General features: G+C 36.1%; 1 protein-coding gene across 1 annotated transcript in view; it reads right to left on the reverse strand.

Annotated features, from left to right (window-relative positions):
* The window catches only part of PDGFC (platelet derived growth factor C), a 131,705-nt gene that overhangs the window by 28,345 nt on the left and 86,790 nt on the right, over nt 1–16,570 (reverse strand). The window contains exon 3 of the mRNA XM_051617809.1: nt 8,196–8,376. Coding sequence (XP_051473769.1) covers nt 8,196–8,376 — 181 coding nt within the window. The remainder of the gene's footprint in view (nt 1–8,195; nt 8,377–16,570) is intronic.

Below are 16,570 nucleotides of genomic sequence, written 5' to 3' on the forward strand. Positions count from 1 at the left end.
TGGACAGGACTGTGGCGTGACTAAGATAGTAATTATGGATAATAGGGACATGACATGCATGCAGCTAAAACAACATAACTGAAAATGATGGTGCTGCCTGAAACCTTGTATCAAATGTACAATTGCTTACCTTTTTTTCCACTAGCAAGCATTTCAGACACAACGCCTCAGTATTTGAAAGCACAAAAAATCTAGGACTGTGCCACTTACAGAAGTGATTACTTTGAGAATGGGACAGTCACTGTTTGGAATTTGTAGAGAAGCCATCAGTGTGCTTTCACAAAAAGCTGTGAATGATCCTGGAAATTGGAAAAGGGATAGTGAACTAGACAATTATGTAATGCTTTAAATGTAAAAAGTAAAGATAAAGGTAGCAAAAATAAACCCCAAGAAACCCCAGCAGAGCTAAATGGCACTGGGAGAACAGGAAGGTGGAGTTGGGGGGTTTTCTTTGTTCATTTTTTTGCAGTTGGAGGAGCAGATATTTGGGTTTTTTTCATGAACTATGTTAAGTGAAAAGTGGCTTATATAACATTTAGTAAAGTATTAAATTAAAAAAAAAAAATCACACAAATAACTGAGACACTGCACTCTTTAGATCAATGAGGCTGAACAAACAAATGTGAACTATGACTACAGAATAATTTTAAAATACTAAAGGAACATTTAGACATCATTGTGGAATATTTATATTGAGGTAGCATCCAAAAACTCCAATTACATGGGATCAGTGAGTTTACACTTTAAGAGTCACACTTTTTTATACACACCCATATCCATCTCAATTAAAGGAGTTGTTTGAAGTTTCTTCTCTAGGAGATGCCCATACAATCTGATTTTAACAAAGGAAGTTGCAAAGACATGAAGTTTACCTGGGTTCAAGGACTACACGGACAATCTGTCTGTTACAGATTACTAAACAAGCTAAGCACACAGGCTCTGGGAATCCTCCTCTTCTGCAGAAAATAGCTGGCAAGTGGGGCACTAGAGGAGGGGTGAAGAATCACATCTGCTTGACCTTCTCCTAGTGCTCCCTCCCATCCATTTATGACTGCCACTGGTTGCAGGCTCCTGGGCTAGACAACTTTGGATTTGAATCAAGACAGTCTGACTTTTGGGAAACTGGGAAGGTAATTGGAAAGACTCAGACACTTGAGGTTACTGCTAACTATGTTGAATAATAAAGATTCAAATTCACATGCCAATATACATGATGTATTAAATGATAAAGACTAACCAGCTTTATCTGATCCTCACTCATTTGTAAAGAACTGTTTTAGAAGTGAGATTTTGAGAAGGAAGAGAGAATCTCTTTGAAGAACAGTTAAAGGAAAGTTGATACAAGTAGTGAATAACATATTTTAGACTTTTATTTATAGTTGCTACAGAGTGGCAGCATTATTCTTTCATTAATTTTTTCTGTATAATTGCACTGATTAGACCTAATTCAGTCCTTCTTGAGTGAACTTAATGGAAAAAAAAAAAACAAACAACTAAAAGACTCAAATACTAATAAAAAAAAAGTTTATCAGTTCTTATAATGCTAGCCATTTCATTAAGTAAAAAACTCACAATCTGAAATGTCCTTCAAACTCTGATGTCAAAATGCATGACATTGCTTAGTTTTAAAACTTGAGTTTTGATATTTAATTGTGTTTTACGATGACTATGCAGTTTCATAATGAGAACTCCCAGAACACACTAGGGCTATAATATGAAAAATATAATTGTTGACAGTTCATTTTCATTAGCAATGTGTTCCCTGCTTATTAGCAAGAGTAAATTTCAGTGTCTATTAAATTGAATGACAAAATTAACACCAAAGATAACTGCTGTAGTAATCCACAAGGCTGATAATACAACTCAGTACACCTCCCCCATGTATTCTTTCCCTGCATCACTAATGCAGATTGGATTTTCCACATTACTGTCTTTCCTGGATTTGTACATTTATTTTTTTTTTTTTTCCCTGTTTTCCCGTCAGCTGGCAAAATATAATTCTTTCAGATTGCTCCCAAACAGAAATAATGTTACTTAAGATCCCACATACACCAGCCAGACCACTCCCGGAGTCATGACATTCCAGTAGATTTTGAAATTGTTCAAAACAAGACAAAACCACTCTTATTTCTATCTTTAACCTTTCTTGTAGGCTTTTTGAAAACAACAGAGCACACAACATTAAAACATATATACAAGATTTGTTGAACACTGCACTAAAGTAAATGACGTACCACGTAAAACTAATACTAATTTTCAAATTAAATAGGCATACATACAAATAAAATTCTGATGAGTATGCTATGAGATACATCAATAAACTTCCAAATTAATTTTAAAAAGTCCCTGACAATATAAATATTGATTTCTAAATGGAAATCTAATAAAAGCCTTAGTAACATACAAAAATTAAAGAGGTTGTTTCATGTATTTCAAATACTTTTAGTTTTCTAAACTGTTTCACTTTTTAAGGCATTTAAAGAGATTAAACATTTTTTACACTGAATCATCCTACTGTCTGCTTTTCTGTGGGAGGAGAGGGTCAATATATGATCAAAGATATAATTTGGGGAAAGGAGCAAAAAGGTCTGCCTGCTTTCTCTTGACAATTTCAGTACCCCATCTCTTGCTTATGGCTATCACTTCTGCTTGAAACAGGTTGGCAGGGTGATCTAACTTGCACATAATGCTGTTCACAACTAAAAGAAGAACAGTTTTCACAACCTCTTCTCCATTTCACTTGTTTTGGCTTCCCCTCAATATTGTGTTTCAAAACTGACTTAGGTGAATGCTCCAAAACCAGGAGCAGTTATGTTACTTGTTAAAAACTCCTGAAATTTTCAGGAAGAAATTCTACTGAGGTTGTTGAATAGAAAAAAGCCAAACAATTCCACAAAGCATTTGAGGTGTGGTAATATAATTGCAATTAATTTTGAAATAATTGTAACTTGTTTAGAAATTAAAAAATCAGCCTCTTTTGCCAAAGTGAAACTGGGTGGAATGGCAAATGTTTGTCCAAGAAAACAAAATTACTTTGTCCTACAAATAGTCAATGAAATAATTTGTGATTCTTTTCAACCTGAGCCACTTTAAAACTAATATCACAGAAAAAATCCAAAGTAAATAGTATCTACTATATATGCTAGAAAAGAAACTACATTTGCGTTTTGGTCAAAGGGAAAGGAATCTAGTCCTTCAGAATACAAAACCGGCTATCATATAAGAATTTAAGAAATAAATTACAAGCAATTTGGTTCAAAATGCCTCTGTTCCTTTTAGCCTCAGAAAATCCTCAGGCTGCTCATGTCAAGGACCTGCTTCCATGGGCTTCTGTACAGGCTCACAGTTTTGCTAGACTCATTTCTAACTTGGTCTCTCTGAGAATCTGCTTTACATGCACAGATTTTTAATTTTTTTATCCTGTTCATGTGACAGAATGAAATGGACGTAGGAAAACAAGACGTTATGATTTGGTTAGGTAATATCCTTCAGAGGTTCTTTCTCCTTCAAAGGGATTTTCCCCCTCTCATTGTAGTACCATGGGTAATAGCCAGCCTCGGCCTTGTACTTTTTGTAGTTTTTTTAATAATCTGAAGTGTGTCACTCCTATCTTCATGTTTTGGGGCAATCTCTGATGTCTCATTTTAAAAATTTAAAACTAATTTGTATTTAGACTTCATGCACAGATTTAACACAAAATGAAATCTCCAACAAAAGAATTAGTAGAAAAACCTCTGGTTTACAACTAATTTTTGCTGCAAACACACAAAAAAATTGAATGATTGAATTTGCACATTAGAGCATCCTTAGGAGTTGATTTATCCAGGCTTTGGTTTCACCTAATCAGTGAAAACACTGAATGCAGAGGTTTGTTTTTTGTTGGATTTTTTTTAAGTGTCCTTCCATTATATGAAAGATTTTCACAGTCCTTTTCCACTTCATGTAGCATTGCAAAGGGCTAGTAACACTTGTACACTCTCCTGCTGCTTCATACCACCTTGGCTGAAACAACCCTGAAATTGCGTTATTTCTAAAATCTTTTGATTACTTCTTAAATGAGTGTAGAAAAATCTTTGGGAGATCAACAACGTCCCTTATGATGTTTCTGGATAGATACTCAGTTATTTCAGGCTTCGGAACCAACATGTAATATACATACCTGCCATCTGTGAAATTTGTGCACTTTTAGAAGGAAGGGAATTCTAGGTAAGAGCTTTCCTTTCTCTGTTCTATTGGCATGCACTTTTTCTATTAGTATTTAAATTTTATTTTCCTTTTTCATTAGATATGCTCAATTAAAAAGGTTCTACAAACAAAATTAACATGCTCAACCCTAGAAGAGCAAAGCTTAGACAATCTGGATCAAATAAAGGAACAACTATTAGATGGCCCTAAAAAGATTTATCTGAGCAATATGAAATTTAATCTGCATTACTGTTAATAGCAAGAGCACTAACAACAGCACCTCTTCATCAAAAGAAAAAAAGCCCCACATCTCTCTCAGATTGAAATCCAGGTAGCCATACAAAGACTGCACCAAAATCACCTGCCAAGCCACTTTTAAACAAGGTCAGTCTTCAAGCAGCTTCTTGGACCTTTCATCTTCACTTGCATACAATAGGGTTAAGTCTGTTCTTTGCTAAGATCTTTGGCATGATCTTTGATGACAAATGACACACTACCATACGCCAAAAAAAGAAGGGGAATACAGTAACCCCCAGCTTCAACTTAAACTGGAGCTGCTTTGTTCTGAGTGCCTTGAATAATTAATAACTACTTTGGCAATCAGTCATGCATTCCTTAATGGCACCTCAGGCATCAAGTATCCCATTCACCCGCTCCCTCAAGTAACAATGGAGTTTATTACATCAAGTTTTCTCTGCCAAACTTGTAACTGACAAAATTTAAACGAAACAAGTCACTAGGAAGACTGAAGCCCAAACATATATGGTAAGAGCTTATAAGGTTTTCCTCAATTGCATGTGGCTACTACATGGATTAGAGCTGTTACTGGGGGCAAGTGAGAAGGAGAAAAGAAATGAAATATGAATTGGTTTTGCAATAAAGTTCTAAAAGGGTTTAGGTGGTATAGTGCCAAAAACCTGACTTTTAATAAATGCATAGCTGAACAGTCAAAACGCAGAACTGCTAAGCAGCCCTTAGTGACTACAGCAGCTCACCAGTAAGCACAGATTAAGTGACAGAGCAGAACATGAAAAGAGTGACTATGTATAACAGCTGTGCTGAAAGTAGCATAATAATTTTAAAATAACACAAACTACATTTTCTTATCAATAATAAGCTTTTTTCAACACTTCCTTCCACTTCACAGTATTCCAAACAAAATTAACTTGCAACTATAGAACAGAGGGAAGAAAAATGGCATTAGCCCAGAATGATAGGAAGTTCTGGATGTACACAGCATGTCCAATTTGAAATAGAAGAAATTCAAATAATTAAACTGTACTTCAGATAGAATCCTAAGAAGCTTCATGTTTTTCTCAGGGAGCATTCTGCTTGTATACAGCATACGAACTGCTTTTACGAGGTACCTTAAAATCCCATGCTAAACCTTTCTAGAAAATGATGTTGCATGTACTGACATTGGAATTGGTGCGAGTCCTTTTGCGTGACTAATTCTTAGAAGTAAAGTAATCAGATCAATAGCCATTCTCCCCCTACTTATTCATCATGTGAAAAGTTCGTTTGAAATATAATATACAAAGTAAAATATATATATACAATAAATTACAGCAGAGTTAAACAAAGCCATTTCTCTTGCTCTTTAAAAGACCTGAAAATGTGTCCTGTGCCCCTCTCTGTGTGTGGCCTCCAAATACAGAAACAAGCTTGCACTGTTTTATTTCAGTTTTGCTTCATTTCTCCCCAAACAATCTCTCATTGCTAGTCTACCAGGCATCTCCCCCTCCCCCTCTTGTCAAAAAATAAGGAGAAAATATTTTAACTATTTAGGACCAGTTCATTGAAGTGAATTACCAAGTGCATCAGTTAAGGTCCTGCAAGAATTATTTAAAATTTACACTCATTCCTATAGCTGACATTTTTGTGGGGATGTAGGTAAGGGGGCTAGAAATTTTAATTTCTCTTGAACTGTTGGAGGAGATAGTATTACAGTCTTAAAGAAAAGCACATTATTTTTGCATCAGTTTTCAAACACTTTAAGTGCATGAAGCAGGTCTAAAGTCCTGAAAGTCAGCAATTAAGATTTCATTTACAATGAAATGTGAAATTGTATTTTTCATAGCTTATTAAGACACAATTTTTGACGAAAAAGATCAGAAACCTTTTAAAGGGAGATTTGGATATTAAACCTCACCAACTGATAAGCAGTTGTTATACAGCACATTTTAGGGCTAGTTAGTTCTGAATTCCTGTGACATGGAGGGGGCTGCTCTTACCTGTTACATGTGGCAGACAGCATGCTTGGTTGCTAAAACAGTTTGTGTGTGTACTTCTTATGCTATATGAGCTTTGTTAATGGAGAAAAATGAGGAACTAAAAATGCATCCTATGATGTTAACTATTTTTGTCTACTTAATAAGTGATGTACACATTTTGAAGATTAAACAATTGTTGAGTGTGTGTTGATAATCTGTTATAACTCCTTTTCCCCATCAAATGTCCATTTGTACATCACGGTATGAAGATATTTATACATATACTCTCGGATTTCTAGGTGCCTTTGTTTAATCCATTCCATAGAAACTGGATCATACATAAGTCAGATAGATATGGGGAAGGTAGGATGTAATACTGATGAACTGCAACAACAAAATTTGGCTTCATACACACTTCTATTTAGGGACTTTCTTTTACCATTATCGAAAAGTAAACATACTTACTACATTCTGCCCTCAGGTGTACAAAAGTTTAAACTTGGCCACATTTCAAGCTGGTTTGAAGACCGACATGTTATTTAATTTCAAAATTCATCATTATCAGGTCATACTATTCTTCTAACAAAAAGGTCTCACTCACCAGAGAGTCAAATACACATATCAAACCTTTAATCGCTTTAGGACTAGACCTTAATTAGCATTATATATTTGAAAATACCCATAGGAAAACTACAGTTAATAACATACGTATTTATATCTGTACACACACACTACCACACTTCACTAACATCATTGTGCTAAATAACATAGAAGATTATGTATTGTTTAAAAGATACATGGAATTGTTCCTTGCTTCTTCTCAGTCACTGCAGTTTTGCAAATGGTGAGAAGAGGCAAAAACGGCAAGAGCAGTAAGCTATCCAAACACATTTTGAGTGAAGCCCATGTCCGTGGGGTTACAACATAGATTCTTTTGACCAATTTTTTATTGAGCTTGCAGATATTTTCTACCAACCAAATACCACAGACCACAAGACTACTTAGGAGAGTCACAAAGTGAATGATGAGGAATTTATCAAAAATACTTCTTGCTCTCTTTACATATGGAATACCTATTCTAAAACAAGTCAACTCCTGTTCTGCTCCACTCTGATGTTGCAGAACATCTGATCCTTAAAAACCTATGAACACAGTTTAGCTGTCACAGATATTTCATTTGATGAAAAAAGGTTAACATAGATCTGTTGACAGTGAAAATAGTCACATTTTAGACACTGATCGTTGTTTAATACCTGCACTTTACAAGTGTTAAACAACTTCCAAGAGAAGTCTAGAGCAGTTTCCAAGAAAAATGCAGGGGAAAAGGAGACTCCTTGTCTGCTTTGTCACTACAATAAAACAATCCCGAAGCATAAGAACTTTCCTGTCTTTAAGAATCAAGTATCATAAACCATACATTTCTTCCATCTTTGTAACTTCCCAATGCTCTTTAAACGTCACACAGCTGAATCTTATGCTGATTTTTCTTCCTCTCAAAGCTAGAAAAAAATATTTATTTCACAGTGCCATATTAGGACTGCAAACATTTTATTGACGTTTCCACACAAATAAGGCCACAACTTCCCAATCCAAAGCCATCCAAGAAGAACCACAAGAACACTCAGTTAGTTAAAAAACAGAAACTAAATGCCCAATTGTGGAAGACAGATTGCTCATTATTATTTTCATTAAGAAATAAACAGCAATTAAACCTACACTATTAAAAGACTCTTTTGAGATACCACTTCAAAGATATTTTTTTTCTTGAAATGTTGCAATCTGAAACATGTTACTTACTGGCATAAGAAGTGTATAATGAATGCAGAATCCAGGTTCAGAAGGAAAATATTCATCAGACACAAATCTTATTCTGATCTGGTTTCCTTTGGAGATCTGTCTGCTTGGCACACTACTGGAACCACACCAGCGCCCTAAAACAGTGCCATCACTAGGCTCTTCAACTTCTACAAAGTCATACCTGAGCAGAAAAGAAAATCAAATGTTTATTTACTGGAAAAATTTCTATAAACTTCCTGCTTTAAACAATAAACTGACTCTGCAGTTTGCAATGTTGGGGTTTTTTTGTTGGTGTTTTTGTGTGTGTGTTTTTGGTTTTTTTTAATGCTAAAAGTATGCTACCAAAGCCAGCTATTTAAATTAAGCTTCCTAGTTGCTACTGGCTTAAATACACAATAAAATCATGCAGTGAGGTTAAAAAAATAAAAGTCAAGTTAGCATTTTGAAGAGTATGGTTTTGTTTGTTCCTTTTACAGAAAGCAATTACAACATATGGAATAGGGCAGAAGAAAGTCAGAGAAAAAAGACTGAAATTGCCCAAGTGTGGCACAGTAATTTGTACTGCAGTATCATTAGCAGCATATTGCATGTCACCAGTGAAAGTTCAGGAGCTTTTTGGTACAGAAAACTTGCCCCTTTGTAATACCAGTGAAAAAGATGGCTTAGGGAAATTTGGAAGCACGTTTTGAGTTTATGTTTATCCCAATGAGACATTTGTTGAGCTAAGACCTAGACATACTGCATATCAGAAATAACCTGGTATTTTGGCAATATAGACAGAAGAGATATGGAGCCTGGAGAGAATGAAACATATTAAGTTTTAGCTTCATTGATTTTTAAGATGTGGTCTGAGTATCCGTAGGGATTTGTGAAAAACTTCAAATAGGTCCATGAAACTAAGAAATGCTAGTGAATTGCCATCGGTAAGTTTCAATATGCCACACAAAGGTCCCAGTTTCTACTGGAAAATGTTTAGGTGGTTCCCAGCTCATAAAAACATTGAAAGCCACGGCTCTAGAAGGTATGTCTGGTTTCAGTGCTTTAACCTGTTTCATGTCAGTTCCCCAGCTGCCCACTGACAGAATAAACATTAAGTGTTTCAGCCGAGTTTCTCCTGCTTCAGCTTGAAAACCTCCAAGCCCCAACAACAGCAGGACCTGGGGGTTTGGTAAGGGGAGAGGGCACTGATGAAAGCATGGCAAGCATTTGGAAGTTCACAGCTGCAGCTTTGAGTCACTGTGTTACTTTCAAACCACAACTTCTATTCTAACCACAAGCATAACACACCTCTGAGAAAGTTTCAAGGTTTCTGATATTTTTGTGTTCTCTTCCATGTGCAGTCATATGCTAAATACATCTCAAATAAATCAAAATTGCTAAATAGCATTGAATCCTTCTCAAGGGTACAAACAGTCCTGCGTATGACGGTAGCAAATACTCCTATTTTAAAAATCACACATACGCACTTTACCAAATATGTCAAGCAGTATTTAATGTGAAAATTATTACCTCATAAACATTTTCTACTAAAGCTTTTTCTGGATTTTATTTTTCAGTAAAGCTAATCTTTATAATGATTCCCAGTTCCCTAGTTAGACAGCAGCAATAAATTATTGTGTTGTATGTTTGTGCAAGACTGAGTTGCACGTTTATTATCTCCATTTAAAGGACCAGGTTTTTTTCCACTTAATTAAAAATGAATACAATTAATATGTCCATTAACTGTGTTCAAAATCCATTACTGCCATGCACCACAGTTTAATATCTTTGTTGAACTTATACTAATTCCTTTATCACCATCTTTTTTTTCCCCCCACAAAACACTAATTAATTCCTTTAACTGGTCCAGGAGTGTTTTACTTTATGATCAGGTATACAATTTATTACAAAAGAAAAGTATACATTAATTTTACTAAAAGTTCAGAGCTCAACACATTTATCAAACTGATTTTGAGCACTGAATTTTCTTTTATTTTTTTGAATTTCACTTATGAAGTTTCTAAAGTTAACCTTTTAATTTTTAAGTTAAGAATATGAAATAATTATCTATCTTTCTGACTTGCAAAGAGTGCATACAGTAATCAGTATGTTATTGACTTAAGAAGTTAGAGGGATTGGGCATAGTACAGGTGTTAGTGCTTCTACATAACTCAAGAGTACTTTGTATTTCACCCTTTGGTCTCCTAGTATCCCTGAAGTAAGAGAGAAACCCAAATTCCACATATTAAATCCAAGACACTTAAAACAAATTCTAATAAATTCCATTAGTGAAATGTAAAAGAGAGGGGAAAATATTCTAAAAAACCCAAATAAAGTGCATCCAGATAATTCTATTTGTCGTGGTGTTTCTTCTATATTCAGTTCTTTTCTCCTTGATCTTTGCATTTGGCATTTGTAAGCAAGCTGCCACTTGTAACCAAAATAATTTCTGATTTTTCTGTGTGTTATTAGTGTTACCTTGATTTAGAGGTTTCTCGGTCACCCTTCTCCCACCCTAATACTATTCTAATAATCAGAAATCAAATTGTTTCCAATGTGGATCAATATGGAAACATTCCAATTATTATATAGCACTCGCTAGTACTGCACTGAAGTGTGCATGATCACCAGTACTACTGCATTTATAAGCCAAGTGAACATAACTTTCTCATGGCAACATGGTGCAGTATGTATGGCGCTATGTGGTTTATAATGATTACTTCCCTCCTCCAGCATCTCCTTCAGGACCTACAGAAGTTTTCTGTTATGGTGAACAAAGAAGTCTGGTGCTATAGACAAAAATTTCTGTTTTCAAAAGTTAGTATATGAGGTATGAGTATTGGTTTCTCACTGCTGAACACTGATGTGGGTGGAGCTACCTGCACAATATAGGTATTTCACCATCAGCAAGAGAAATCTTTAGAAATTCTGTCTGTATCAATAGAAAAAAAAGTCCCTCTCATGCTTCCTGGCCATAATGACACCTTTAACCAGTAAATTTTATTCCTGTCAGTTATCTAGGCTGAATGTGCTGCAAGAGTCTGTGAAACTGAAATTCCATGCATTGCACATCTGGACTGAAGGTTGAATTTGCTGTGAAACATAACAGAGTGATTCAGATGCTTTAACATTTACAAGATTATGCTACATTATTCTGCAGCTTCACACCACAGGCCTAAAGTTAACAATAGCAGAGCTATCCAAAATTATTTCTCCATCAAGGGACGCTCGTACTGGAAATGAAAGAAATCTAGGATAAATAACCAAGAACTGACAAGTTCTTTCCACCAGCAATGGAGTAAAAAATGTTAAAATGTATGTTGAACCAAAGAATATTTTTTTGTTCAGTGTACAAATGAGAAAACACAACCCTCTTCAACAATGACTTACAAAATGCTCTGGTGCTGTATCTATGTTCAGTACATTACTCAAATATTACTAAGTTATATTCATTATAAAGTCTCCTTTCCTGGATGAAAGATGCTTTTGCCTCTAGTCATAGAATGCTTTGGGTTGTAAAGGACCTTGAAAATCATCTAGTTTCAATCCCCAGTGAAGCCCACAATGCATTCCATTATACCTGTTGCAGAAGATATATTCCTCTTCGCTGTGGCCTAAATGCATGGGTCCATGGACTGAATTAATAATCCGAACAAAGACAATTTATATTGGAAAAGAGAAAGGAAGCAGTGTAGGCGACTCTAAACTTCAATTCCTGTCCAACTAGCAAATGTATTTTCCAAGGGAATAAGTATTCCTCTCCTTTCTATATTTTTTCTGTGGTTTAGACTGTCATTTGCTAAACATATTCTGATAGTCTGTTTACGTTGGCCTCCAGTTTTGTGACCTTTTTGTGGCTTCCCTCTGCCTTCAGAATTCCACAAATAAATCAATGGATATATGAAGCAGAAGCCCACGGGGTAAAACACTTTGTCATATCAGTGATGTTGGACCCTTCCATCTTGAGATGATGTATGCTAGACAAAAATCTAGCACGCCCTTTAAAACAGCTTGTGAAAAGTGAAATGTATTTTTCATTCCCCCTTTGATAAGCATTTGTTTCAATCTATTTTCTTTTCATTAAGAAATAGAAAGTTAATAACAATCTGTGCTCTTTTTTTTTTTTTTTTTTTACAGCGTCCTGTGGAATACTGTAATATTTTTGTTCCAACTTGTTTTAAAGAACATGGAATTCCACAGTCATCCTGGTGCTGGCAAAGCACACCAAAATACCTACTTCATCTGCAGCCCAAAAGCATTCAAGGTCCTCTGGCGTATCACCAGGCAAACTGTTATTGAATAGAACTTAGTTTATATTTGGACAGCTTCAATTTTGGAAACTTTGGAAATTGCTAAAAACTGTCATTCTGACAATATCATGTTGATCTTTTTCTAAACAAAATTTTAACACCATCATTCCAAAGGAAAATTTCCTCTCCCTCTTCCATCTCCATTTGAAATAATTTTTGCTGCTGAAATATTTACATTTCCTAGGGAACAAAATGGGTTTTTTCCATCATTTGATTTAACTGTGTGTCTGTATAGACAAAACCGTAAGGGTATGGGCAACACTTTACCCAGCCTTCATTACTTTGATCACTTTCAAATCCCAGCTGTAAGCAATCATGTTGCTCTTTGCGAAACAAACACTGTATTTATACACATAGAGGAAAGTAAGGCCAAACATTTAGCTTGAAGACTTTTTTTTTTTTTTTCCAAAGCATGCCTGCCTTAGTTGCAATAAATTCTGAATGTCTCTTCCAACCAACCCAGTCCCCCAATAATGCTCTCATGGGTAGATTCATATTGACCCAAAGTGACTACCAGTGAAAATCAGTAGAAGATAGCTTCTATTGCCATAAATAACTCCAATTGCCAGCCAAGTGGTAGAGATAAAAACTCAAATGATACAGAAAGGAGGAATGGAAGGGAGGAGGCACCTTGTCTGAAATGGTGACCCTGTGGCAGCACCAGCAAAGAATCTATGCAGGGTAAAACTTCAATAACAATCCACCCAACGTTATAAGAAATATTTGACTAGGGCTACTTTGAGTGACAGTAAAGTCAGGATACAAGAAGAAAACTGTTTTTGAAAACTATTATTTAAATTTTAAATTTTTAAAATAATCCCTCTAGATTTTGTCTTTTCAATAGGAAGTTCTGAAAAGTTACCCAGAGTCATAGAGTTCCATTTCCTGAGGCTCACAACATGGGCAATTCACCCCTAGCATCTGTCCTCTTTGGGAGGACTTGGCAGTGCCTTCCACTTCAAGAGGAAACTCCTTTAGATATCATTACAGATTATTATTAGATATTATCACAGAGTTACAGTCTACGTTTTCTGTCATGCTTGATGTTTTAATGTAGAAACAGAGAAAATATGAGGGAACAGCAGTGATGTGACATGAAATAAATTTCTGTAGTAGTACCTGTTTCTGCTTATCCTACACAGACTGTGATTTAACAGTCACTGGAAAGAAACAGCATATCCAGGTCTAATCTAAATAAATAACTGATGAGGTCAGTTTTTCGTACTCAGAAAATTATGTTTAATTATACACAAGCATCAGTTCCAGCCAATATAGCAAATGACCATAAAACCCTCAAGTATCCAGCCATCTCTACATTTTCCATGAAATAAAGATACCCAAGGTATAAACAGAGAACATTTCTAACTGCCATTCACCAAATATGGATTGTAGTTTCTCTGCCAACCTACTTTGAATATATGTATTTTAGAATATGCAGTACTGTACATTGGGACCTACCTTATGGAAACACAGATTCATTCACAAATGTTAGATGGTTGCCATGGTTCTCTCTACTTAATCTTCCCCCATGCTGACTAGTAACAGCTGGAGGCTTCTAAAACAACTGCACCACTCTCTCTGTATTTCTACCTTGTTATTTAGGATACATGGAAAATCCTCAGACTTCTATTTTCTTCCCCTTCATTCACTGTAAGCCTCTTTGATCATAAAATATACATTTACAATACTGTAAGTCTAAGGGAAAAAACAAGTTCACAGAATCATAGAATGTTAAGAGTTGGAAGGGACTTCTGGAGATCAAGTCCAAACTCCCTGCCAGAGCAGGACCACCTAGGACAGGTCACACAGAAACACATCCAGATAAGTCTTGAAAGTCTCCAGGGAAGGAGACTCCACAACCTCTCTGGGCAGCCTGTTCCAGTGCTCCCTTACCATTACAGTAGTTTTTCCTCACGTTGAGCTGGAACTTCCTGTGTCCCAGTTTGCGTCCATTGCCCCTTGTCCTATTACAGGGCACCACTGAAAAGAGATTGGCACCTCCCTCTTGACACCCACCCTTCAGATATTTATATACATTAATAAGATCCCCTCTCAGTCTTTTCTAGATTAAATAGCCCCAGGTCTCTCAGCCTTTCCTCGTAAGAGAGGTGTTCTGGTCCCTTAATCATTCTCATAGCCCACTGTTGGACTCTCTCAAGTAAATCCCTGTCCCTCTGACCTGGGGAGCCCAGAACTGGACACAATACTACAGATGTGGTCTCACTAGGGCAGAGTAGAGGGATAACTTATACTTGACTTGCTGGACACACTCTTCTTAATGCACCCCAGGATACCATTGGCATTCTTGGCCACAAGGGCACATTGCTGTCTCATGGATAACTTGTTTTCCATCAGGACTCCAAAGTCCTTCTCCACGGGCCTGCTTTCTAGCAGGTCGGCTCCTAACCTGTACTGGTGCATGTTGTTGTTCCTTCCCAGGTGCAGGACTCTACACTTCTGTTGAACCTCATTAGGTTGCTCTTTGCCCAGCTTTCCAGTCTGTCCAAATCTCACTGAATGGTCACACAGCCTTCTAGTGAATCAGCTACTCCCAGCATTTTACAGGGAATTACAGAGCTCATAATAAATCATATCTTCCTATTGTACAGATAAATATTTTGTGCAAAACTAAAAACACTACAGAAGTTTAGAGTTCATATCAACTGCCAAGGTTGTAAAGCATTCTTTCTAATCCACTGTAAAATTTCTACCTCTGCTCACACTGTTCACAGTGGTCAATATATGTGTTTCAGCTTCAACAAATCCATAATCATGTTTTTGACCACTGTTTTTCAATCACCATTTAAAAAATTTATTCTGGTATCCTAAATGCTATTTTTTTATTTATGCACAATCCTTATATCCTGGAATGCAGGTATGGCTCCAGTCAGCAATGTGAAAACTACTGGCTTAGAAATCACCTAACATTAGTCAAAAGCATATTTTAAAAAAGAACAACCAAAAAAATTCCTAAAGGGCTTTTTTAGCATATGAAGTTTCACCCAGGGCAGTGCAGGTAGTATTGCTTCCTCTCTGATGATACAGAAGCATTACACAGATGGTCAAGTCTCCTGTCTTCCTTTTCCACCCCTCCTGCCTACCTCAATGGCGAATGGAGCTCTATGTATGTTTATTTAAATGAAAACACCTTTATTTCTTTAGTACTGTGACACAATAATATATGGTCTCTTGGCTGCTACACCAGCACACAGGATTTTCCAATTCAGGACAGACCATTTGTCATGAAGTCCAATATCCCACTTCAGGACAGGCTAGTAATTGCTACTTGAATGGAAAGTGAAAAATCCCTTGAATGTAACTGAGCAGTTGCATAACACTGCGTGAGGCAGAAAAAATGTGTTCCCAACCCTAGCAGGAGATCAGTTTTCCCCTAAAGAGTGTAAGGAGTTTCCTCTCACTTCAGTATACCTAGCCATAAGTTAATGGTCATAGAATTATGCAGACCTATTTTTAATCCAGCCACAGCATATGAATCAAAGGTTAGTCTGAAACACTACTTCTTAATAACTGCTGCTAGTTTACTGCTCTCATGTAACTGTCTGAAAAGGAAAAGATCTATTTATTTTACCTTATAAAACCCCTAGGACACTCCCACATGACCATCTAAACTTTTTAGTAATAAGTAATCTTCCCCTTTGCAATTTCTCATGCACATGCATCTTTGATATTCTGACAATCAGATGAGAACAAATTAATGTAAATTGCACTACATTTCACTTATACTTTATCCTAATAAAGTGATGTAAAGTGGTGAGGCTGGAGAAGGGGAACTCCATCAATAAAAAAACGTTCCCAGAGTACCCCAAACAGAAGCAAGACCCAGCAGTGCCACTCTCATTTTCAAAGAAAATAATTTCAGTCCACAGCATTAGAAACACCACCAACTATGGTAACATGAAACAATTTTAGAAGCAATACATTAGGATAAGGATAATTTACAGAAATATTTTGATACTGTGGACATAGTTCACTTTATTCTAACAGCTTGCTTGAGATTTAGAGGACCAGAAAGGAATTTTAAGGAGCCTAAAATGTTTTTTTAAGTCAATGAGTATAGTCTCTGAT

The sequence above is a fragment of the Apus apus genome, chromosome 4 (genome assembly GCF_020740795.1).
Source record: "Apus apus isolate bApuApu2 chromosome 4, bApuApu2.pri.cur, whole genome shotgun sequence".
Taxonomy (NCBI): Eukaryota; Metazoa; Chordata; class Aves; order Apodiformes; family Apodidae; genus Apus; species Apus apus.